The following is a 25,875-nucleotide window of genomic DNA, read 5'->3' as shown; positions in this document are numbered from 1 at the left end:
TGTATTCTTCCTTGTGTCTTTTAGCACTAATTTCCAGTTGCACTACACAATACAGCGACATCCAGTGGTCAGATAATACACACTGTCCCTTTAAGTTTTGGATCAACAGTGATCAAAAGTTTGCATGGAAAAGGTCAGGGTATGGCCCATTTTCTGGGAAAAAAAAGCATGTGGATGTCCAACTACTCACTCCAATTAACACCAATAAGGGGTTATTATTTTTCTTACCGGGAAAGAATATGGCCAATTATTCGTCGGAAATCACTTTTTCTGATGCTTCGAGGGGCCGCTCAAGTGTCCCGTGGAGTGTGGCAGAAAATGAGAGTCGCTCATTTTCTACTTCAACTATCTTTCTAGTAAGGGCATGCACAATTTCAGCCTTTTTTCTCTTAATCCACTCACTCATTTGTAACGCTGCAGTAAGGATTGTCAGGATAATAATCACAATGATCATTTTTCATGATTTTATGTCGGGGATGTTGCTCTTACAAGGGTCACCTTATTATCTCACTTATTTATGTTTTTTCATTGTTTTTGAAGAACTTGTTTTCACAAGAGGATGGATAATTAAATTTGGCAATTTTGTAAATTAACAACAGATTTGTATCGTCCTTACGTTTTTACGCCCAATACACACTGAAAATGGGACGGATGCGGTGCTTTATAAAGCTCAAGAAATTCCAAAAGGCAGGCAGGAAGTCAGACGTCAATTGGAGAAGTAACATCCGGTATTTTTCAAAATAAAACAGTTAGCGAAACAGGATAACGACTGTCACGGTTACCATGGCGCCCAATTGGCCCCGCCCGTGTGGCGCCAGCTGCAGCTTGTTGACGGATTGCTCCCTGTCAGTATTTAAACTCTGTCCTGTCAGTCCCTTTTTGTCGGTCCGTCTGCGAATCTCTGTTTTTACACGGCAAGCCCTTTTTCGCCTGTCCCGTTTTTTGCTACTGTTTGTTTCCCGCTCTGATCTGTTTAGATCTCAACCGCGTCTGCTCTCCCGTCCCGAATTACGACCTGTTTTGATCCCGACCACGTGTGTTCTCCCGTCCCGAATAACGATCCGTTTTTGATCTCGACCATGTTTACTCTCATTTCCTGGCTTTCAATTTGTTTCCGATCCCGACCACTTTTTTGCTCTTCTATCCCGACACTGCTATTGCTCGTCACGGAAGTCCCACTTCCGCTTTCAGATCAACTTGCTTCCCGAGTCCAGCAATCCCCGGATCCTGGGCGCAACCCCTTCTTCTAATAAGACTTGTGAGAAACGCTACGCAAGTGGGTCCTGTTTCCGTTCTGGTCCTGACAACAACAGCAACAGCAAATGTTGGAAAAGCCAAATAAGACTAAAACAAAAAACTAAAATGTCTAGAGGCACCCAAAAATATAAAAGAATTGTATAAACTAAAAAAAAAAAAGGGATTCATAAATAAAAATTACACATTTAATATTTATTCTAACTATTTCTACAATCTTGTTATGAATGCTTGTTTTGTGTATGTACTCCTTTAGAGACCAAATCTAAATATTTAGTTCCCTCCCCTTTTTCCCATTTCCAAGCATTTTTGGAAAAGCTCTAGGGAGCCACAAGGGCGGCACTAAAGAGCCATATAATAATAATAATAATGCATTATATTTAAAAGCGCCTTTCAAGCCATATGTGGCTCTAGAGCTGCAGAATGGATATAAACATTTAAAAGACCCAAAAAAACCCTAGCTCCAATTCATGAAATTAAACACAAAATGTAATTTCTCATGGTAAAATAGTAAAAATCTGGGAAATAATATCCATCAAGGGTTTCGTTGAACAAATGGAAAGCTATTCTTTATAAGTAGACTATGGGATACGACTGTTTGTGATTGCGTGTACTCGCAGGAACACTGTGCACCTCTATTTTATTTTCAAGGCAGCCAAATTCAGAAAACACTTCCTCCAAAATTACATAAGAAATCTCTCACTACATGTTCTATTTATAGTTATTTGTCCAATAGGTCTTTGATTAATATTTGTGAAAATTCCCAGTTATTTTGCTCATGTTCTTTTTTTTTCTTTTTTTTGGGAGAGAACAGGGCTGTGAAAAATGATGATCAATGCATTTAATTTTTTGCAAATGTCGATAGAGAGTGTTAAATCAAATGGTTGGCAATACAAGAGAATAATAGATAACATAAGCCAATCCATTTCTTCACATTTTCATTTACTTGCACAATTAGTGTTTCATTGTCTTTTTATTTATAAAATTATTGCCCCCACCCCTCGTGAAAAACTGTTATCACGGCAACGCGCACTCCTTCTCTGCTTTCGTTTTTCAAAAGCGGTGAAGTGAGTGTTTAAATTATGTTATCGAATTGGTTTTGAAAAAAAAAAAAAAAAAAAAAAAATATATATATATATATATATATATATATATACAAATATATTCATTTACAAAATAACAGTTAAGATAAGAGTGCTGGTAATAGCAAAGTAATGCTATAGCTCCCCTTTTAAGCACTAAATTTGATCATTTGCATTAAAAAAAACTCTATGCAACTTCAGAAGTGGTTTACTACATGAAATGTAATATCTTTATAAATAAAATTGATTTAAATAAAAGCATATACAGAAAAATGTATTTAAACGCGCAAAAAATTGGCTCCATGTTAGCTTATTATTGTTAGTTTATTTTCCTCCCCTATTATTTGTTAGGTCTTAAAGGTTGTCATGTGTTTTTAAACGTTATTAGACTTAAATCAATTGTGTCTTTGTGGGCTGCAGTTAGCTTGCTGGTGCTACTGCCACAAAAAAATGAATTGTTACGGTTGCCATGGCGCCCAATTGGTCCCGGTCGTGTGGCGCCAGCTGCGGCTCATTGACAGATTGGCTTTCCGTCTATTTAAGCTCAGTGCTCTCATTTTTCCTTTGACAGTCCGTCAACGAACCTCTGCCCCACAAGACGTGGGTTTTGACTCGGTCCTGTTTCCTGTTGGATTCCCTGTCCGGTATCGTTCCGGTATATTTTTGTCCTGATTAATATCGGTTTCCAGTTTCGTTCCCGTTTATTTTTGTCCTGTTTATTATACTCTCCAGTCTTTGTTCCCGTCTAGTTTGTCCTGTTTATTTTTGATATCCTGTTTCATTATCTATCCTGTCTGTCCCATCCTGTCCGGTATCGACCTCATCCATCCGATATCAACTCGGGCAATTGGTATCGATCTCGTCGGCCTCTGGCTTCCTATCATTTCACGCCAGACTGTTGTCTAACGTGCATGACTCCCCATTTCCCGTAAAATAAAAGGCTTGTGTGAGTAACGTCACGCGTTTGGGTCCTGATCCTGGTTCTGGTTCATGACAGAAATACATTCAGTTTAACTTGCTTCCTTACTTTTTGAGTGCCCGTTACTTGTAAAATGTTGTTCAAAAAAAATTGAGTCTTTGTGTAATCTTCTGGTTTTCTTCCTCAGCCACCTCCTTCACAAACCCCCCCACAGTAAATTTCTGAAGATACAACACAGAGTACAGAATTCATGAATTCCGTTTTTGGACCGCATCCGTTCCGTATTTAGTGTGGATAAGTCGTTAGTTTACTCAGTTTGTAATTATTTGAAACAAGATTTGACTTTTATTATGTACTTCTCAATGATCTGAATATTTGTCATAGATTGATTAGTTGGTTTGATATTTTCTTTATTGCTGTTTTTTTGTTTGTCTTTTGTCTCATTTTTATATTCCTTTTACATCACGGCGAGGGAAGAACAGATGAAAAATAGCCTTCTTGCTAATTCTGGCTTCTTTAACCTTGTATTGTGTTTTGTTAAATTGCATTGTCCCCTTTTAACTAAACCAATCATTCAGTCAATCAATTGTGTATGTATTGCCGGCTGCTCATTGGGGACAATAAAGATATCTTGAATGTAGGAAATCTTGAGCCATCAGAGGTAACTGCTGCACCTAACCAGTTTTTGGAATGCCTTTTTGAAATCCTCATTGAAGATGGTGTAGATGAGTGGGTTGATGAGCGAGTTGATGTATCCTAGCCATGTTAGGAAGTCCGCCATCTCCATAGATGTGCTGCATGAGCTGCACGTGTTGACAATCACTTCCTTGACAAAGAAAGGCAACCAGCAGATGACGAAAGCCCCGATGATCAAACCCAGCGTGGACGCCGCCTTGCGTTCCCTTGAGCCGGAAATGCGTGGTCCTTGGGAAAGCTGGCTCCTTTTCGACTCGCTCCGAGAGTCGTGCCGGCGGGTTTTGCAGTGGAACTTCTTTACCGTGATCCGCATGCGCTCTCTGGGCGCCTCCTCCGTGGAGGGGTCGGAGAAGGATTTGTCTTGCGGGCTGACGGGGTCCGGGCTGCGAGGTCCCCCGTCCCCGGCATGATAAGTGGAAGGAATGGAGCTCCCGTTGGTCATGCATGAGTGACGGCTGGCGCGACTGGCCTCCCGCCGCATGTAAAGGGTCTGGGCTGCCCGATAGATTTTAAAATAGAGAATGAGGATGAGCAACAGGGGGATGTAAAAAGCCCCCAGGGTGGAGTATAGGGTGAAGGCGATGTGGTGGTGCAGGATAATACACTGGTCTTCTTGATCAGCGTCTCCTGTGTAATAGCGCCACAGAAGAGGAGGAAGCGAGATGAGAATGGACAAAAGCCACACAACAGCCACCATGGCCCCTGCTCGGGCCCCCGTGCGTTTCCGTGAGTACTCCACAGCGTCTGTGATGGCCCGGTAGCGGTCAACGGCGATAGCTGCCAGGTGCAGGATGGAGCATGTGCAGCAGGTGATGTCCACGCTAAGCCAGATGGTGCACACGGCCTTCCCCATGAGCCAGCGCTCTTTCTGAATGTAGATGATGCTAAAGGGCATGACCAGCACGGCTACCAGCAGGTCAGTGACAGCCAGGGAGCAGATGAGGTAGTTGGCCGGGTGATGCAGCTTGCGGGTGACGGCGATGGCCGTGATCACCAAGCAATTGAGGAAGGTGGTCACGATGGCCACTACGGAGAGCGTCACAGAAAGGACGATCTTCTTAGGAGGAAGTCTGCCCGGCTCCAGGGCCTCGAAATCGCCGCTGTGGTTGGTGTACACGCCTTCAGTGAAGTTAAGGAAATCCATTCTGAAAGTGGAAAATAAAATGGGCAGGGGTCAACAACTGTAAATGTTATGAGCAATGTTTACCTCTAATTTTCCACGGGTCTGAGCGTTCACACAAAGTCAGTGAGCAACACTTGAAACAACAGTGAGCAACCATAATCCCAAGTGTGGCAAGATAATTGATTATGTCCAAAACAGAGTTACATTTTGCTGAGTTTCCGGCAATGCAAAATTATTTTTCTCTTTTTAATGAATTGACTCATGTACTATTGCAAAGGTTGTATGGCCTACAATTCTTTCACAAGACATTCATTCCTTTTTATTTCCTGATATATTTTGTCGCATAATATTAACATTTTTGGGGGCTTATTTAGTCGGTTGTAAGATACAGAACTGTACTTAATCACATTTTTTAGTGGAAGTACAATGTTGGCAACAAGATTCACTTGATATAATTGGAAATTATTTGAATGCAACACAAACTTTTTCTTCTTTTTCCCGTGTTTTTTTCTACTTCTTTGTTACTTTTTTCTTTTTGTTCTCTATTTACTTTTTTCCTACATTTCTTTCTTTTCTTTTTTTCTGGCTTTTTAAAAAAAAATTTCCTTCTTTTTTTCTCTTCCTTTAGTTTCTTTTTTCCCACCTTTTCACGACTTTTTCATTTTGGTACTTTTTTGTTCTATTCCCCCTTCATTTAAGTCATGTTGTGCATAATTTTACATAATATTTGGTCATGTTGGGATTAAAGAAGCAAAAACAACCTGAAGAGCCGTTTAGGACCCGAAAGAGCCGGTTCATTTTAGTGAGCCGAGCCGAAGAAGCCGGTTCTCTACTAACTTTACTCAACATCATTCTACTTTGACTCGACTTCAAAATACCGTATTTAGGACACAACATCCGGGGAACCCGTGTATTTTTACCCTCATGCAATGTAACTTTCACTTAAGTTGCTTCTTAATTAGTAATTCTGAGCCATCATTTTTGTGCGCTGGCTAGATTTTCTTGTGCGCTGAGAATGTGCGAGCAGTGCGACACGCGCGCAGCTTAGAGGGAACACTGGTTATGAGAGCCGTAACATACTCAAGCAGATAAAACATGTGTCAAATGTTTTATGTGGCCCGCCAGACAATGTTGGGAGAAGCAGAAAAATAAGCGGTATGACTTGAAGTTTTAGACATGTCCATTGGATCTTGTTAAAGCCAAGTGCTACTTGCAAAGCACCCACTGTAGCTGTATTTGCTGATGACTATAATTCAACCAGAAAACATTGAGGAAACCCTTCCCGGTGTTAATTTTCTTAAAATAACAGTAACAAATGCGCTGTTAAATGCGAAAAACTACAAAGAAAATAAAATAAAAAGCACCCGGGTGTCTTTGCAGAAGTTTAAAGAAGCTTTAGCCCTTTTCTATAATAGACATGAAATCTAACACCAAAGTTTCCATATTCAGGTAAAAATTTTCATAAAAAAATAAAATTTAAATGCAGAAACACTTCAAATCGAGTATTCAAATTAGTTTTTATTATGCTATTTTGGTCACTTTCCAGTCGGCTTGAGTTTCCCCGAGTTTTATAAACTTTGATGGAAATAGTTAAGGTATAATAAAAGTAAAGTATTTTTTTTAATGTATTCCAAATCTTAATAATAATTCTTAGAATTAAATCTACTCTCTAAAATTTTAGTGAAGGAAAACATGTTGAGGGAAATAAAAACCCCTAATTTTGTGTTTTATAAATAAATATTACTGAATCATAATTTGAGTGTGAGCCTCCGAAAAGACCCCCAGCCCTCCAGCTATGGCACACTCTTTATGCTTATGTTTACTAATCCGGCCCCTGTGAGAAAGTCTTTTATTTTTCTACCATGTGGCCTCCGAGCTAAAATGAGTTTGAGACCCCTGAAGATGTCTAATCTGCAAAAAGAAGAAAAAATTAAAAAAAGAAAAAAATTAAGAAAATTTAAAAAGAAAAATAATGAAAAAAACATAACATACAATAATATGAGGACAGCATGGAGGGGCAGTGGTTAGCGCGTGTGCGGCACAAATCTGAGGTCGTGAGATTCAACCTTCCTGTGTGGAGTTTGCATGTTCTCCCTGTGCTTGCGTGGGTTTCCTCTGGGCACTCCATTTTCCTCCCTCATTCCAAAAACATGCATGTCAGGTTAATTGGCCGGTCCAAATTGTCCCTAGGTGTGAATAAGCGAGTTGTCTGTCTCTGTGTGGCCTGCAACCAGTTCAGGGTGTCTTCCCCTGCCCACTGCCCGAAAATAGCAGGGATGGGCTCCAGCACCCCCGCAACCCTACTGAGGATAAGCGGTGCAGATAATGGATGGATGGATGTATAAGTGGTAATTTTATTCTGTTTTTAATAAACACGAGCAAATGAGATTGCTTATGATGCCAGTTGGTATTATGACTATTAGACCTCAATGTTTGTTATTTTGCACTATTTGTCACCATCAGCCAGTTGTGTTCAGGAAAAATAAGTTTAAAATATTTTTTACTTGAAAAATAAATGAAAATATAGTCAAATGAGAAAAAATAAATAAAGCATAGGCAAATAAGAAAAAAAACTACTTAAAATCAGATAGTTAAGTTCATTTTGAATATTATTTTTCTAACATTAGCAAAACAATAGAATATTACTACAAAAGTATTTTAACTCTTTCTAGAAAAATAAGCATTGTGTTCTACAGTCTTTTTGGCTAAACAGATCATAGGTATAGGTAAGAGTAGGTAATGGTGAAAAAATAGATACATGTCTACAGTTACAGAATACTACACTGTACTTTTATTTGTTGAACGAATGTTTGGGCCAGTAAAATAGAATACTAAATTTATAATAATTGTAAAATAAGTAAAGGTTAGTACTTCACAGATTTTCCTCCCAACTTTGGGATCGAAACGAGCCTGCGGAGCTTCTGATTCCAGAAATTCAAATGTTTTTATGCTTTTGAGTTTCTCATAAAAGAGGTGTTTTCATGAAAAGCGTCTTTTTAAGAAGAGTGCTTTTTACGAACTGGAAACAAGGTGAATATCTAAAACAAAAATCATGGCAGGAAGTCGGGCTATTGGGTTCCTTCTAACTCAAAACTTACCTGCCAAGTGTCTAAGACGTGGACTGTAGGAATTTCTACACAGCAGTGGATGTCCTGCACTGATCCGTCCTCCGCTCGAGCTCTGCCATTACATCACTTCTGTTGCTCATCAGGACCTGGAATTAAAAAAAAAAGAAAGAAATAAAAGCAGGCAATAAAGTTGAAGCCAAGGACGGCACATAATTAAAGTCTCAAACGATCCATTTCTTAAAGATCCCGTTCACCGCTTTTTCTTTCTGAAATAAAGCCCTAAGGTTAGACGACATCATGGATCGATTTGCGGTCAATCACATGCCACATCCAAAGACAAACAACCATCCACTTGGGCATTAAGTGGGAATGGAAACGGATCATAAGTCAGCTGAGTGACCCAATACGGATGCAGTGAAGGTCTTTTCCTGATAGTTATTAACCCATACAAAATACCAACCAATAAGTCGGTGCTATTTCATGCATGACATTTATATATTTTGTATATTTCTCTTAGGGTTTACTTCTTCTGTGATTCCTACCCCATGCAAAGAAAGAGGTCCATAAACCTATGCATAAATTATTTTGTTGTGCAAAAACTTCAGACCAAAGATGTGTGGTGATATCAGGGTCTGGTAAAGATTTAATTTCGCCCTATGTTCCGGTCTGGAGCCTTCGCTCTGAAAATGCTGGTCTACTAGTGATCCCAAGAGCCAAGAACAGATCCGCAGGTTCGAGAGCGTTCTCCATTTGGGCCCCAGTGCTGTGGAATGCTCTTCCCCCTGAGATTCGATCTGCAACCTGAGTGGAACTGTCTAAATCTAGGCTTAAAACACACTTCTATTCTATAGCATATGAATAATCTATATTTCATGTTGACAATATCCGTGTATAATTTGTTATAGCAACAGCCTGGTCATCATGGAAGGGGAATTACCTCGTGTGCGGTCCTTTCTCAAGGTTTCTTCATTTTCCTCATGTTAAAGTTTTTGAGTTCTTCCTTGCCCTCATGTAGGTTTTAGATCAGGGGATGGTGTAATAATAGTCTGTGGTTTGCAATAATCGAAACTATGTCCCTCGGCTGGCCTGGGAACGCCGAGGGATCCCATTGGATGAGCTGGAGGAGGTGACTGGGGAGAGGGACGTCCAGGCTTCCCTTTTAAGGCTGCTGCCTCCGTGACCCGACCCCGGATAAGCAGAAGACAATGGATGGATGGATGGATGGTTTGCAATAATCTGTGGTCTGTGAAGCCGTTTGAGACTCTTTGTGATTAAGGGCTATACAAATAAACATGACTTGACTTAAAGAACAATCAGATTTACAAATAACTGAGACATCTAATTTCTTCTGAACGACAGAGGACGACAGCAATATTTGAACTATAGCATAGAAAAAAAGTTATTGTCTTTGCTCAACTTCTAAATTAAGTCTCTGCACTGCTCCTTTTTTATGAAAGAACCAGTAAATAAGTAATCCCCCAATATGATAAAAAGCCCTTGCAACAAGAAAACAATTACTATATAGTAATAGAATATTGTAAGCTGTCACAGCATACATGGTAATAATTATGAGTTTTCCGATTATATTTGACCGGGTATTTAAATCTGGACCCTAGCCAAAACATTATAAAATCCCATTGAGTCAGCTTATCTGCCCATTGTTGAAAAAAGTTACAGTAATTCGATATGCATAGAGGCTCATCTTTCAAACCATGCCCGTGTCTTAAAAATACCAGCCTGCGAGTTACTTTTTCAGTAGAAATGCTTTTCTAAACAAACCCAGGATATAGTCTGTCTGTTTTATTTGCATTAATTAGTCTTTTGCTGTACAGTTATCCCTTGCTGTACCTCGGTTTACCTTTCGCGGTCTCTATGCTTCACTTATTTTTATCGTGCATTGTGTTCTGCAGCATACAGCACACAGCATATGCTATCACAAGGATGTTATGAGGGCGGGATTGTGTGTACGACGCTGATAGGCTGATGTATGCTGTCAGTCAAACTGCCAGGCGGATGCACAAGTCAATGTGTTAATCCAAAACATATTGTGAAGCACGGTGACAGCTAGTATTTGAGCGAGTCGTTACATTGGGAAAAAAAAAATCATCAACTAAATCGTACTCTGAGGAAAGTCAGAAGAGTGCGACGAATTGCTGATCAACACTGGGTGCTCCGTGGATTGTTATCAAGTCCAGAAAGAGACAGTGGCGGCATCAGTAGATAAAGTAAAGGAGGGCCTGCAGTCTGTGCTACTTCTGCGATTATGTGACAACTCTCACAATCTATCCCTGCCGAGCCTGTATCTCACTAACTCCTGATCCATTACCTGTGAAACGGATGGCATAGAGCTACAACTCATTGGAAACTGCTACATTCGGGCGGTTGTATTTCAATCATCAAGGAGACCTGGCACAATTCAAAGATCCCTGATACTTGTATGCAGCTAGCCGGCTGCTCTCTACATCGCTTTCTTTACTGAAAATAGGAGCCCTCTAATTTCGTTGTACGATTGTATAATGACAATAAAGACCATTTATTCATTCATTCGTTCGTTCATTTAATTTGTTCATTCCTTCATTCAACTGCAATTCTTATTCTGTGTTTTTATTTTTAAGTCTATCGTTGTTATTTTGTTACAGCTGTATATTATTGTGTTATTGATATATAACAAATGAATAAATACTAAAAGTGAAATGAGAAAGAACATTAACACTGAATAAATATAACCATTTCAAAAATGTAAAATTTTATATTTCCATGATGAGAGGTCAGGCACTGCCTCATTTGCCTCCCCTGTGTGCTCCAGACAATCTATTCATAAAATAACAATTTCCACCAAATAGCCTCAAATGATCGAAAATGCATATTTCATGACCCCCATTTGCAGTTTCCACCTTTCCCTTTGTCCGTTTTCCAATAATTAGTGTTTGAATCCAAATCCTCAGGTATGAATGTCATTGCCACGCATCCCTCACTGGGCAGAACTCATCCTGAAGACCTGAGTGGGTACTGTTGCTATAGAAACGAGGAAAGTAGACCAAAGTACTTTTGATACGAAAGAAGCAGAGGCAGCCAAAATCTTGGCGCCGAACATTTGATTCCTTGGCTCTAGATAGGGGAATGTATTGGGCAGGATGTAGAAGAGGTGCAGATCAATATTAAAAACTCTGGTAGCGCTTGAATAAAGGAATGAATAGGTTACATAACTTTTGCCTTTCCTTATAAAGTGTAACGAGGTATAGAAACATTTTCATAAGCACAAATAAAGTATTAAATGTAAATTGACCTATATTCGTACCACTATTTAAATGCTCTTTATTGACACGCTATATCGGGTATCTTTGTATTCTATCTCTATCTATCTATCTATCTATCTATCTATCTATCTATCTATCTATCTATCTATCTATCTATCTATCTATCTATCTATCTATCTATCTATCTATCTATCTATCTATCTATCTATCTATCTATCTATCTATCTATCTATCTAACGCCGTACTCCGTTACTCCCCAACCCTGCTAGTGTAAATCTGTTGACACCACTGCTTAGGATGCACACAGAATGAAATGGTAATTCCTTTTATTTTGTCCGTACTACAGTGCACAGTAATTTTCCTCAAGTTTTAACAAAAGCACATCTTCTGAGACGACTTGAAAAGAGGCAGGCAGGGAAAGTGGTCTAGCACCTCCTAGTGTCGATTTTGCACACCACTAATTAGGGTACACACTGAATGAAATGCTTATACACTTTCAATCACCGTAAATTCCGGACTATAGAGCGCACCTGATTATAAGGGAGGCAGTAGCTCAGGAGGTAGAGCGCTCGTCTTGGGATCAAGGGATCCCAGTTCGAATCCCGGCTCGTCTGTGTTACATGTCGAAGTGTCCTTGGGTAAGACACTAAACCCCTAATATCCCCAATAAGCAGGTTAGCGCCTTACATGGCTGCAAGGTCGCTATTGGGAAATGTGGAGCACATTGTAAAGCGCTTTGGGAAGTCATTGACTTGAAAAGCGCTATATAAATGCAGATCATTTCATTTTATTTCATAAGCCGCACCCACCACATTTTGGGAGGAAAACCGATTTTGTACATACACAAGCCGCACCTGTATATTAGTTGCATGCGCCCACATTGAAAAAAAAACGCAATTCAAACACAAAATTAATCCATACCCGATGAAGTCCAAAATACACAGCCGGCAAATTGAACGGAAAATGATACCGGTACTTAACATTTAATGCAGACTCCGGGTGCCCGTTGAAAGTAATCCAAGGAAAAAAAGTGTATATTTCCAAAGGTAAGGGTGGGAAAAATATATATCCACTATTGTCGGCCGCGTCCACAAACACGTCTCACCTTTACTCCACTTCCCGTCAGCCCACGTTTGCCCCGCCCCTTCTTTCTCATTTGCTCGTACAAAGCATATCAGAATAAGTTTCTAAAATAAATACATTACAAAAATATACAGTTGCAAATACATATTATACATGGTTACACATATTTACAAAGAAAGACGGTACACCGAGAGAGTTTTCAAAGCTTTAATAATAATATTATAACTTTCATCCCAAACCGTGGCTGTGAAGGGTAGCAAAACGCTACTACCAACACGCTCTCAACACAGTAGACAGCTCTGATAAAATAAATACCACACTTGTAATAAGCACGGTAAACCGTCCTTATCTACCCCCTTATAACCGACGTCATCAAAGTCGTCTTCCTTCGGTATGGGAAAGAGACTTTGACATATATACGTCGTCCCACGCTCCCTCATTCAAAAACACGTTGGCATCACGCTCACAGAGTAAAGATTACGTGCGGTAGCTGTTTCCTTCTATATCGAACTGCTCGATTGCATTTAACTTGAAAGTTGCGTCGTGTGCCTTTATGTTTGCAATTTGCATGATGAGGATATGTCTACGCTAATTTAATAAGTTGCAGTCGAAATCTTACCTTTCATACTCGAGCGCCGCTGGCCGCATCACTGAATAAGCCGCAGGATTGAAAGTTTGGGAAGAAAGTAGCGGCTTATAGTCCGGAATTTACGGTAATTGTACTTCATTGCACAGTCATATTGCTGAAGTTTTAACAAAAACATCTTCTGAGACAGCTTAGCAAGATGCAGACGGGGCAAGGGGTCTAGCACCACCTATTGTTGATCTGTGCACACCACTGCATGGGATGAACAAGGAATGAAATGCTAATACACTTACTATTAATTGTAATTCATCGCACAGTCATTTTGCTGAAGTTTTAACAAAAACATCTTCTGAGACGGCTTGGCAAGAGGTAGGCGGGGCAAGCGGTCTAGCACCACCTAGTGTCGATCTGTGCACACCACCGCATGGGATGCACACGGAATGAAATGCTAATACACTTACTATTAATTGTACTTCAGTGAACAGTCATTCTGCTGAAGTTTTAACCAAAATCACTTTGCTGAGAAGACTCAGCCACAGTTGATTATGCATCATTGACTGTGAAATTATTTCTTTTTTTTCAACTAAATGATTTTGCTGTTTTTCCCAGATTGGATTCTTTCTATTATGTAAAAAAAGCCGAATGTTTTTGGACCTCAGGAAAAAAATAGTTTTCCAATTTCCGTCTTGTGGAAGAAGCTATTAGAGCTAACCACATATATTTTATGCAGATTACCTTTGTGCTGAGTGGCATAAGGTGCAGCCCTAATACCTATATAATTATCCTGACTGTTTTGCAGCGTTTTGACAGTATGGGTGTACCGTGTCAGCATGTTGCTGAGGAAATCATCTTCGTGTGTCACCAAACGTTCTAAACCGCAGGCATTTTGTTCAAGGGCATCTCAAGATAAGCCGCACGAGACCAGTGTAGATTTAATTTCTCATTTATCGAGGAAAAAAAAAGATAGCAGGGAAAAAAAGTCAAACCATTGGTAAAAAAGGTTCATTTAGTGACTGCTGTGCAGAATACTGAAGTATTATTGAATATTTCCTGACTGATAACTTCCATGCCACACAATTTATGATAGTATTTGGCATTTTTTTCCTTTTCAGGCAAGTAGATAAGCAAAAATATACATCGATCTTGAATGGTGACTGAGATTTCTTGCAATAAAAAATACAGAAAAAAACGTTCAGTAACTTCGGGTTTTATTGGGTACCATGATGAGTCAAACGTTATTATTTCATTTGTTTGCACAGTAAACATGAGCTAAGTATAACCAGATAAATTTTTACACAAACCAAAAATAATGAAAATTGCACCTAGAAATCATGTTACACGCACGGATATTTTTGTGCATTTATTTTTCATTTCACTATATTTTAAGGTTGTTTTTCTGCAATATTTTCGTGGCTTTTTTACAAGTAAAATTATAAAAATAATATAAAAAATCAGAAAATGGATTTGTTAAGTAGGATGGTTCCACTCAGATGAATAATTATTTTTTAAACAAAAACATTATACATTATTTTAATAGAAATTATTAAAATAGGCAAGTTAATCATATTTTCTAAAATTCCCCTAGATTAGAAAATAAAAATAAAATCATCAAATGTGTTAAATGTATTCCTATGTATGACAACATATTTTATATCAAAATATATTTTAACTATAGAATACCCCTAATATTGAATAATAATTATTTTAAATGGGAACATTTTTTTGCCAGTTTTCTTGAAAATATGTTTATCAATGTGAAATTACACTGATATATATATATATATATATATATATATATATATATATATATATATATATATATATATATATATATATATATATACTTCCACGGTTTCTAGGGCTTAAGGCAAGTTAAATTGAAGACTTTTAAAGACTTTTTTAATGCCTTTTGAAATCAAATTTAAGACCAACACGACCCAAAAGAGCAATTAAAACACACACCCAAAAAATTGTTTTTGCACACAATACATCGTGCCTCAAACACATTAGCTGGCACAGCTTATAGCCATAGAGAAAAACGTTCGGCAGACATGCACTTTTCATTAAATTTACTTTCCCATGGTCCAAAGTAAACATACTTGCCTGAAGTTGCTATGTGTCTTGTGGGTAAATCCAACAACATGGGTCCGCTCTGAAAGGCCTAGCTGAAAACATATCACCGTTTTGATACTTCTGTGATTGTGGTCAGCTGATGCTGCCACAAAAATAAATCAGCAAATAATTAAAAAAGACAATTGATAATTGCTTCGGATCCATTTTGGTTCAAACAAATATGAATCTTATTCATGTGTTCACATTTTTACGACATTCGAAAAATTGGATTTTAAGACTATTCAAGGATCAGCGGGAGCCCTGACCACTGTAAAACCTTGTTTATAACGCACCAAAACTTTGAGCTATTTCATAGGTAAAAACATTGCCATTATGCATAAATAAATACAGTAAAATTAAACTACTGTAGCACAAAACCCTCCAAAAAGCCACAAGGTTGTACAATAATCAAACAGGAGGTCCCCCCTCTGACATTTAATCTAATCTTCACGGTCCACTTCAAAGCCGCAGGGAACCGGCGGCAAAACCGGCAAACGCCGTACAGCAAGCGTCCGTTCCTGAAGGGGGAAGAACTGTGCCGTGACTGACATTTATTTGCATCTCCAGACAGCTGCAAATAAATAACCGCCCGGACCATAAAAGGCCGCCAAAACACTCCTTTGGCTTCGTCTGTTACATCTGTTTAGTATTGAAGTGAGACTACGCCGCGAAAGGCACCTTGCGGAGTGATGAGATAAAAGCTGAACATTTTTTTCCCCTACTTTCATAAGAGCATCATTTATCATGCAAGAAAAATTGCGTGAAAAAAATGTAATGTAATCCCTTAATGCACACGCAGCACTCGATAACTTTTGCGTTGTCCGTTTCAAGCAAGCGAACCGTGCAGTTCGACATACTGCAAGAACAATCTTGTGAAAATGAAAATCATCCATCTGTTCATTTTGAGCCCTGGGATATCAAGAAGAATGGGTAGAAAAATATAATATTAATATAATGTTAAATATATTTGAATATCGTGCACTGGTTTTCAGTTGAAAAAAAATCAAAACAGTCTTAACCAGGGGTCTGAAACATGCGGCCCTAGGGCCAGATGCGACATGCGGGATATTGTGAGGCCCCATTCTTATGTATAAGTTTAACTCATTCATTGTCATAACATATAAATATGTTTTCGCAAGAATTGACTCTGAATGCCAAAACCTGGAAATACGTTTTTCTTGTTTCATTTGAAAAAGAAATATATATGTATATATTATAAAGGCTTTGGTGCTGCTCATTGGTAATTATCAAGCCTGTGGGAATGATTTCAGTATGATAACTCACCATTAAATGGCAGGAGTAGCTTTGATCAGATCTATGTCCACACATTGAGGAAGCCCAACTTCCTAGTGTTGCTTTCTGTATCCTACAAATGAATGTGTGTAGGTGGCCCCATTTGGTGTGTAGGCCTATAATAGGTGTAGTGAAGCAGTGTGGTGAGCATCACAAAATATGGACAAATAGTAATAGGCAGTAGAGTCTTCAACAGAGCTTATTCCTTTAAAAAAAGATGACAAAGTGGCATTGTCATTGTCTTGTATGAAAGGGATGACATTTCGGTACGCCTGAGGGAACGCATTCACCATGGTGACCAAAATCTTGACCAGAAAGATCGGATCCTGAAAAGTTCTTGCAAATTCTTGCATCGTGCATGCACACAGTTTATTCATCAGTTCAGTGTTCTCACAATTAAGTGTGAAAGAATAGTTTAAAAATTGAAGGTATCACAAATGCAAAGAAATAACCACCAAATCAAAGTTTAACTTAAAAAAACTTCGTTGACTAAACAATTAGAAATCTTTGGGATGTTCTATGCATGTATAGCTACAAAACTAACTTTTCTGTAAGCCTTCAAAAATAAATTAAAATGGCAAAAATAGGCTGGCCTGTAAGAGTTGGGATGCTCCCTTAGGGGAGTAAATCATCAGCGCTGTTGATAAAAATTTAACGTGGATGCACCTCATGTATTACTTTGGGTGAGTTTCTGCCTTTGATACACGTTTTATAAAAATGTTTTATCTGCTTGATCATGGCTCCCTCCCTAAAAAAACTGCAGCATAGCGCCAGATAGCTTTTAGTAGATTGTTACATTCAAAAGAAATTCATCAATTAAATCCGACTCCAAGAAAAGTCGGAATAATTGCTGATCACCTGCGAGTGCTTTGTGGATTATTATCAGGTTCCAGAAGCGACTCGGCAACATATGGGAGAAGGCAAGAGCGGTGCTGCTGGTCCGGCCAACTGCTAACGGCTAGGCTAACAACTCTCCACAGCCACAGCTGCGTACCCTGTATCTTGCTAGGTCCTATAGCCATGAAATAAATGACTTGGAGCCAGCCACAACTCGTGGGAAACCGCTACATTCGGTACGGTTTAATTTCAATCATCGCAGGGATCCGTCTCCATTTTAGGAAACCCCATGCTAGCGCGCAGCTAGCCAGCAGCACTTTAAACTGCTTTTTTACACCAAAGGCGAGGTCCTCCAATTTCGTTTTACTTTTGCATAATGACAATAAAACCATTCAAGTGCAATTATGTGTTGTAGCTTTATGGTTGTTATAATGTCACAGTCATATAATCGGTAAAGACGTCATCTCGAGGTAAGTTTAACACTCGGAGGCTTTAATGAAGGTGCAACTTACTTTCACAGATTATAACTTTTCGCGGGTGTTTCTGATCCACATTTACCGCGAAAAAATACGCCACAGGAGTTAAGTGTTAGGATAAATTGTTGCAAGTAGCGATGTTCAGAACAGTTGATGCTCAAGAAATTAGAGGCGGAAAAAATACATTAATATCTGAACTATAGCAATTCAGTTTTTTGACTCACGTATATCATCATTCCAAATAGTTTCATATATTTTCTCCACATTTTTTCAATTTCGAGAACTCTGTGTGGATTTGTTTGAGAACATTGGTTGATATTTATCAGGGCTTTTATTGAGGAAAACCTGATCTATTTAAAAAGAAATAAAAAAAGAAAATAACATGTACATGTCTACATATATATTTATCCATCGTGCAAATGAGAAAATTTGGATATGTCTCCAGGCTCCTCGGCCAAAGTTTTCAACCCTGACAGTCCAAAAAGTTTGCCCAACATTGATTGAGTTTCATTACACCTCCTTGTAAAAATGACAAAATTTTAAAAAAGAGATTGGAATGGAAAATGGAAAAACTTTCTGAAAGATAATTTGTTATAATAGTAATAATAATTTGTATTTGTTGTGTTTTTAAATACAATTTTTTTTTCTCTCATGATGTTCAAGATGTCTTCCTGTTGCTCTTTATCACTCGGGTACATTAATACTATTAATGAGTTTTTTGGTTTTAGTGTCAACAAATGAGTAGTAAAATGGGTGATAAAAGCAATTCAACTGAAACAAAGAGTTATAATTTTTAACAGTCTTTTTATCCCAAACTAATCGAGCCTCCAGAATCAGTCTTGCTCTTTTGCAAGACGGATCTTTGGGCTAAATCTGGCCTAGTCGATTTTTTAGACAGATCGGCTTTTGATTACCCAATCCACATGGACCAAATTTAGATTTCGTCTTTTAATTATCTATCCATCTATCTACCCTGGTCATATACCTCGAGAAGGGTGGCCGACAGCAAGACAAACATACACAAAAACAAAGAAAAGAAAAAAGGAAAAAGTAGCAAAAAACACACAAAAATTGACCATGGCCAACCAAAATACTCAAACACCCAAATAAGTTAAGCACCCCGGCACCCAAGTTCATCCTTCCTAATCAAACGGGACACAAGAAATTGGCCATGTCACTCAGGTCAAGGTGACACAACACATTCTTCTGTTTAACAGCAGGGCCCGACAGCTTTCACTGGTTTACCCCTGCCGCATCATACGGGTGCCCTGCCCATCCCTTAGAACGCGTCCAAACATCCCACTATCCTTTCACAACACCTCTCCACTCATTCCTATCACCAACAAGAACTCTTGCTTCCATTACATTTAAACCTCTTTCCTCCAGTGCACTCATAACACCATCCATTCACGTCAATCGGGGACTTCCCCTTGGTCTCCTTCCATTCTCTGCTCAGTAGATCCTCTTCAGTATTCGCTCCCCATCCATCCTCTCCATGTGTCCAAACCATCCGAGTACTCTCTTATTCACACGCTTGCTCAGTTCCACTATTACTTCAGTTGTGTCTCTCACAATTTTATTTCTCCGAAACATTTAATTTTCCAAGTCTCTGCACCATACAACACAGTCGGTACAAGCAACACTCTCATAGAGTCCTCACTTAACATCCATACTCATACTCTTGTTCCGTCTTTTAAACTCTTTGAAAAATCTTTTTTTTTCAACATAAAATTTTCAACTAACTTAAGATATATTTTGGATGGACTTCTGGCATCTTTTCAAAGTATTTTCAACCTCTTTAACCAGTACTTACTAGGTGCAAATCGGTGTAATTTCACATTAGTATCAAATTAGAATTAATCTAACTATCACTCTTAACATTTATTGTCTTCAATACTTTTTCAATAATAGATGAATGGGCTTTTTCTTTTATTGGTCTGAAAGCCACCAAGAAGGAAACACTTTTAAGGGGGTATTAAAATGGACATTTACTTTGTCTTCGAAGCCACAGATGTATGTAAAAAGGAATCCATTTACAAGCTTAAACCGCAAAAATGTATTTGCCGAAGGACATTTGTTCTTCCCTTTGTTACATATCATTAAGGTTGTGAATGAATATTTCAAACCTCATTTGAATAAATTAAATGCATGCAAATCACAAGGCGGCCATACTGGATACTGAACTCTTTCATGCACATTGCTTGAGAGTGAGATCGTTTTTTTGTGTTTACTGGTTATCAATTATTCATAGCTTTAGATTTATCCAAAAAATACGTAATTATGTGGTGGATTTAGGGCTTTTTTGCCTCCAGGAAACATAATTTTTGGATTATATAGACAAATCCCTAAGCATTGGTAACCTTTTCAAATTAGCCAAGAATTGATTATCTTTAAGGCAATGAGATACTGTATATTAGATTTGTACCGAGAATACCTGGGAAGGTTTACATTTACGCCTTGATGGTAATTAAAAATCACCGGCGGGAATGTGGGAAATCGATTGCATAAACGAACAACTTCGGAACATTCATCCTCCCTTTTTTTGTAGCGTACTTGACCTCGTTAGCTAAGCTGCAGTCGATCCCTGCTGACTTTAGCCACAAGGCAGGATACACAAAGGACTAGCTGCCTGTCAGTCACATACCGATATACGGCTTTGGCACAGATAAACAAATATACAAGAAGAATGGAAGGCTACAAGACCGGTTTTTCGCTATTTTTTATTTTTAAAATAAAAATGTCATTCAAATATTTCAATTCATTGCCTTGCGCTAGATTCACAGGGCAATTCCAACCTCAAATATATATTAGCCGCTAGCATTGAGCAGGAATCAGGTATCATTAGCTGCAAGTTTTGACAAATCACCTGCTAGCAAAGGCGGGTGGCGTCGCTAATGGACCCACTCGCATAAGCATCAAGCTATTGGCCTTTAGCATTAATAGCTAATATCTACAAAACGACTGTTATGAAAAGCGGCAGACGTTACTGATGTGTCAGCTAGCATTAGTGCTCAGTGGGCGAGAGGAGTGTAATGAAGCATGGAGTTAAGGAAAACACAGTGAAGTAAAAACAATTATTTACTTGGCACTACTACACATATATATGATCAGTTGAGTCAATCATTCAAAAATAAAAAATATACCTTCTATCGTTGAAAATTTAAAAGTGGAGACATACAATGTTCATGAGCATCTTTTTTAGGTAAATTATTTAATGTATGTTATTATGAAAAATTCTATGATTTGTTTTGGGGTTTCCATGCTGTGATATGAGAAGGTGGAATGATAAGTAAGTTATTTATTTTGTTTTTATATCGGATACGTTGCTAAGGGTGCCAGGGCTGTTCGTTATTGTGCACAATTGTTATTTTAGCTCACTGTTCATTGTTTTACCTATTATTTTGCACTGTGGTTTGTTATTTTGATTGTTATGCCAAGTTTTACGTTACGGTCACTATCGGCCAATTAAGTTGCTGTTCTTTGATTTTTACCACCCTTAGAGCTGATCTGCTTTTTGTTAGCTTGAATATTCAATAAAATGAAAGGGCACAGGTTGGATTTCATCTGAAGGCTTCTCTCCCTGTCTTCCTGGCAAGTTTGTTTATTCATGTCTTCTCTCCTCATTTTGAGAGTCTACAAAACTTTAAACTGAACAAAAATGCACATAAGAAATTGGTCTATACGACTGCCACTGTGAATATACACTTATTTATCATACGCCATTAATACATTGTTTTCACATGTCTATCTTTTTTCACATTTTTGTCCATTTAATTTGTTTTGCTTTCGACTGAAAGAAGAAGCACTCCAATTGTGTTATTATACTATATATTGACTGTGTCTGAAACTCATGACAAAAAGTTACAGGACAGCCCCATTTTTCCCATTTGGAAACACAATAAGACGACTAATCGCAAAAAAAAAAACATTGCAAAGTATTAAGGATTGATGATCAGAATATATAACAGAAAAACACTTTAAAATTAAAATTTCTATAAATCTACTAATAACATTCATTGCATGTATATGACATCGCTGTTTTCCATCTGCCATCAGTATGTACCTGTATTTACTCCTCTTCATTCATGAAATGTTTGCGTTGCGTCGTCTGCTACAAGCCACGTGAACTTTCCACGATGCTTTTAATGTTTTGTAGCGTCATGAATTTTGTTGGCTTCCTTTGAATGTTTCTTCTGCGGCTGAGGTTTTGGCTTGATTCCTAACCACTTCTCCATTTTTTTGTGTGCGCTGTGTGTTTACTTTGGAAAATGATATGCAAATGGACAATGAATTGAAATGATCTGCATTTATATAGCGCTTTTCAAGTCAATGACTTCCCAAAGCGCTTTACAGTGTGCTTCACATTTCCCAATAACGGCCTTGTATTGCAGCCATGTAAAACGCTAACCTGCTTATTGGGGGTAGTAGGGGTTCAGTGTCTTACCCAAGGACACTTCGACATGTAACACGGACAAGCCGGGATTTGAACTGGGATCCCTTGATCCCAAGACGAGCGCTCTACCTCCTGAGCTACTGCCGCAACCTTATAATGCTCTGGAGAATCCGGAAGCACCAAGTTATTCGATGCAGGCTTCTGATTGGCTGCCGAGTATGCAAATTGCCAGACGAACTGAAATGTTCAAACCGAATAAATATTGAGAAATCAAAATAGAGCAAAGGTTTGATTTGGAAAAGGTGTCAGCCACCCGGGCGGAGACGTTTTGTAAGTTGTACGCCCGACGTAAAAGATGCACGCCCTGGGAGTCCGGGCAGACGTTATTTCAGACACTGATATTGATAATAAAGGCCTTTCATTTACTCATTCATTTTCGTGTGTTGGATATGCTAGCGCCGCTAACCATGCTTCACACTGTTGATCGACTAAAGTACAAGTGCTGCATTCAATGTATTAAACACTGTAGGATTTTTGGGAATTTTGTAAGCAAGAGGCACTCTGCATCTTGAATTCTGGTGGTGTGCACAGGGTGGGCCACTTGTGGGCCTGATGGGTCGCTAATTGAATATCCTTGACCTATTGTTAATACTAATTAACTTTTTTGCAAGAAAATACCTTAAACCGGCAATAAAAATACACAGTAGAAGTTAGCATTACTGCTAAAGAAAAAGGAAACCTCGACTCGCTGTGATGTAACGCCGCTTATGATTAGCATTCCGAACTCTGAAAAATAAAGCCACATGTTGGATTTAAAAACAATAAATGACTCTTTAAAAACCTTGTCAGGCACAACAGTTTAGACGCTTACGTCCCCGCAAACAACAAACACAAAACAGCGGGCGTTTGTACATTAAATGCGACTCCATTAATGAGAGCCTGCTGTCCATTTCTTATCTGCACCGTTTACAGACAGCCCCGAGCCTCGTTTCCAAATCACCCCCTTCGCCACCCCTTGCTTTAATTCTAGTAATTTTATGTGAATGATGTTCAGCGTAAACAAACGGTTTCCGTCCAGTTTGTGATGTTCCGGTTGTCATGTCCCTACAGCATTCTCTACTAATTACAGCAGAAAGATTCATTGATACAATGGAAGGGTGTGATCAGTGTGCATGTCGTTATTGATTTATTTTGTTTCATGCAGTGTTCTGACCATTACCAAGTAACACCGCATGGTGCATTCATGTGCGACTGGTGCCCCACAGGCCCATCATACTCCTTTTTATTTAAATTTTGTTAATGCATTTCAAATTGCGCATTTTTCACTGTTTAGTTTTTAAAAGGAGCCACACATTTACAAATACTTGAGATTATGCAGAAATTGGTGTACAGTGGTTTAGATTCACACTTTGGTTTTTCTCAATGCAGTATTTGTGCTATTGTATAGCAAGATTTAATTGATTTATAGACAACTAATCTTTTTTTGCAATACATTTTAAACAAAATTCTCAAACTCCTAACAGTTTTAGAATCTCAAAAGTAAGTATTCACCATTTTTAATTGTTGTGTGTGATGGATTTTATTTGTGTTGAATAATAGGTAAAATAATTTGGCTATTGGTCTGTATTCAATACAAAATATATGTAAATGTAATTTTTATTATCCATCCCTTTGATCATTTGCAATGTTATTATTTTCATTACCATTATTATTGAAAGTGTAGTCTTTATTATTCCTATTCTCATCATTAGTATTTGAAATAATGTCAAATCCCTAACCCTAACCCTAACTCTAACCCTAACCCGGAATTTGTATTAGGGGTATATATATATATATATATATATATATATATATATATATTGAATTAGGGGTTGTGAATTTCCCTGCGGGGATGAATAAAGTATCTATCTATCTATCTATGAATATTAGGAAAAAATACAAGAACTATCATACCAATGTTCATTTTGATTTAAAAAAAACCCTAGGTCAAGAAATTAGTATTTCTTTTACACATTGGAGTACCTAGTACTTAGGTCGTCGCCATGTTTGCGCGGCATTCTCCTGCCAAGATGCTCTGTGGCACTGGCCCTCGCTCGCACCAGACAACACAGTGCCATCTAGTGGTCAAACATTACACATTAGAGCTTTAACTAATTCTTGGCTTATTCTTCATTTTTCCAGTGGCTCTTTAAAGCATTGATTGATGAATATACTCCCCAAAAAATAATATACTAGTTGCACGCATATGTCATGTATTGATTTGATTTATTTATTTAAAAAATGTCATACAGTGTATTTCATATATTTTATTATGTTTTTTTTTCCTACAGTCCATCTGGTTAGGATGGTCATACGTGGACATGTTTTTTTTTACATCCCACCCAAAACAAGATTCAGGTTTAGCGTCTAAACAGAACTTATTTAGTCCATGCACTAGTTTCCTCCTCAATTCAGTCGAAGCCTCAGAAAGCTTCTCCCTGGTTTATTCCTAACACGTGCATGTTGAAGATAGCGAATGGCAATGGCGACGTGTTCATGCAGGCGCGGGAGGATTTGGCCGACCGCAAAACACGTGAACGTCGCCAAAACCAGCACACGAGTCAAATAGAAGGACGGCGAGGAGCACCAGTTGGCTGTTCTCCTTTCTTGCGGTAATGAGAGGGCGATTATCGGCCTGTACTGTACGTGTCACATCAAATTGGATGTATTTATTATTAATGCTGAGCTCATGCGCGTTTTCTGTTCTGCTCAAAGTTTTATTATTCAAGCTGAACATGCATTTGGTGAATTGCATGTGAAAAGTTTCACAAAAAAGTCAATATACAGAAGACCCTCGGGATATGAAATTGATCAGCTCTGAGGTGGGGATTGTGAAGAAAAATTGCTGTTCAGTGGGAATATGAATTTATGGTAATGTGTAGCTTATGCGCCCCGAACCCCCAGTACCACATGTAAAAACATAAAAATAGCGAAATAATACACAGTGACTAATACTTATGAGTTATATACAATTATATACATAATAAATAAATCACTTTTTTTACGTTTGGTGTGCCGTGGCTTGAGCTGGTTGAGTGCAGTAGCAGGTGGATGAGGAGGGTGAAGGGGGGAGGCGGAGTGCCCTCAGAAGATTTCTTTGCTTTAATCGCCTCTTTATTTTTAATACTTATCCTGATCGTCTATCAGTTACGCATTTGCAACTAAGCAAGGGTAGCCACTTATGTGCTTTCTTCGTACTTCTTGATAAATGTAAGCTTTGTGTTTATGGTTAGCATGTTTTTGCTTCATCCTTTAGCATCACTTGGGACCCTTAGTGAACACATTCAGTACAAAGAATATACAGTATTGTAACGACTTGCACAGTCTCCAAAGCACACAATATTCTGAACTGAATTAGGAGAAAGGGATTGTGGGGACTCAACTGTTTAAATGTAAATGGTGTGCATTTATACAGCACATTTCAAGTCAACGAAGACCTACCAAAGCGCTTTCTAATGTGCTTCAGACTTTTGCCTTTTACACACTGACTAACCGATAGCAGCGTCTGCCATGCAAGGCAACTAACTACCTGTTATCGAGGGATTCAGTGTCTTGCCGAAAGACACCTCGCCATATAACACGGTGAAGCCGGGAATTTAACCTGCAACCTCTTGATCCCAAGACGAGCGCTCTACCTCCAAAAGGCATAATGCTAAT

General features: G+C 38.5%; 1 protein-coding gene across 1 annotated transcript in view; it reads right to left on the bottom strand.

Moving 5' to 3' along the window:
* Positions 1–2,456: 2,456 nt before the first annotated feature.
* htr1fa (5-hydroxytryptamine (serotonin) receptor 1Fa) overlaps positions 2,457–25,875 on the bottom strand; it is a 56,579-nt gene continuing 33,160 nt past the window's right edge. Inside the window, exons 2-3 of the mRNA XM_088352661.1 lie at positions 8,173–8,288; positions 2,457–5,096 (exon numbers count right to left, since the gene is read on the bottom strand). Of these exons, the coding sequence (XP_088208787.1) occupies positions 3,911–5,095 (1,185 nt within the window). The 5' untranslated portion in view covers position 5,096; positions 8,173–8,288 and the 3' untranslated portion in view covers positions 2,457–3,910. The remainder of the gene's footprint in view (positions 5,097–8,172; positions 8,289–25,875) is intronic.

The sequence above is a fragment of the Urocampus carinirostris genome, chromosome 14 (genome assembly GCF_059441175.1).
Source record: "Urocampus carinirostris isolate Australia breed hairy pipefish chromosome 14, RoL_Ucar_1.0, whole genome shotgun sequence".
Lineage (NCBI taxonomy): Eukaryota > Metazoa > Chordata > Actinopteri > Syngnathiformes > Syngnathidae > Urocampus > Urocampus carinirostris.
This window is presented reverse-complemented; position numbering and strand designations above follow the sequence as displayed.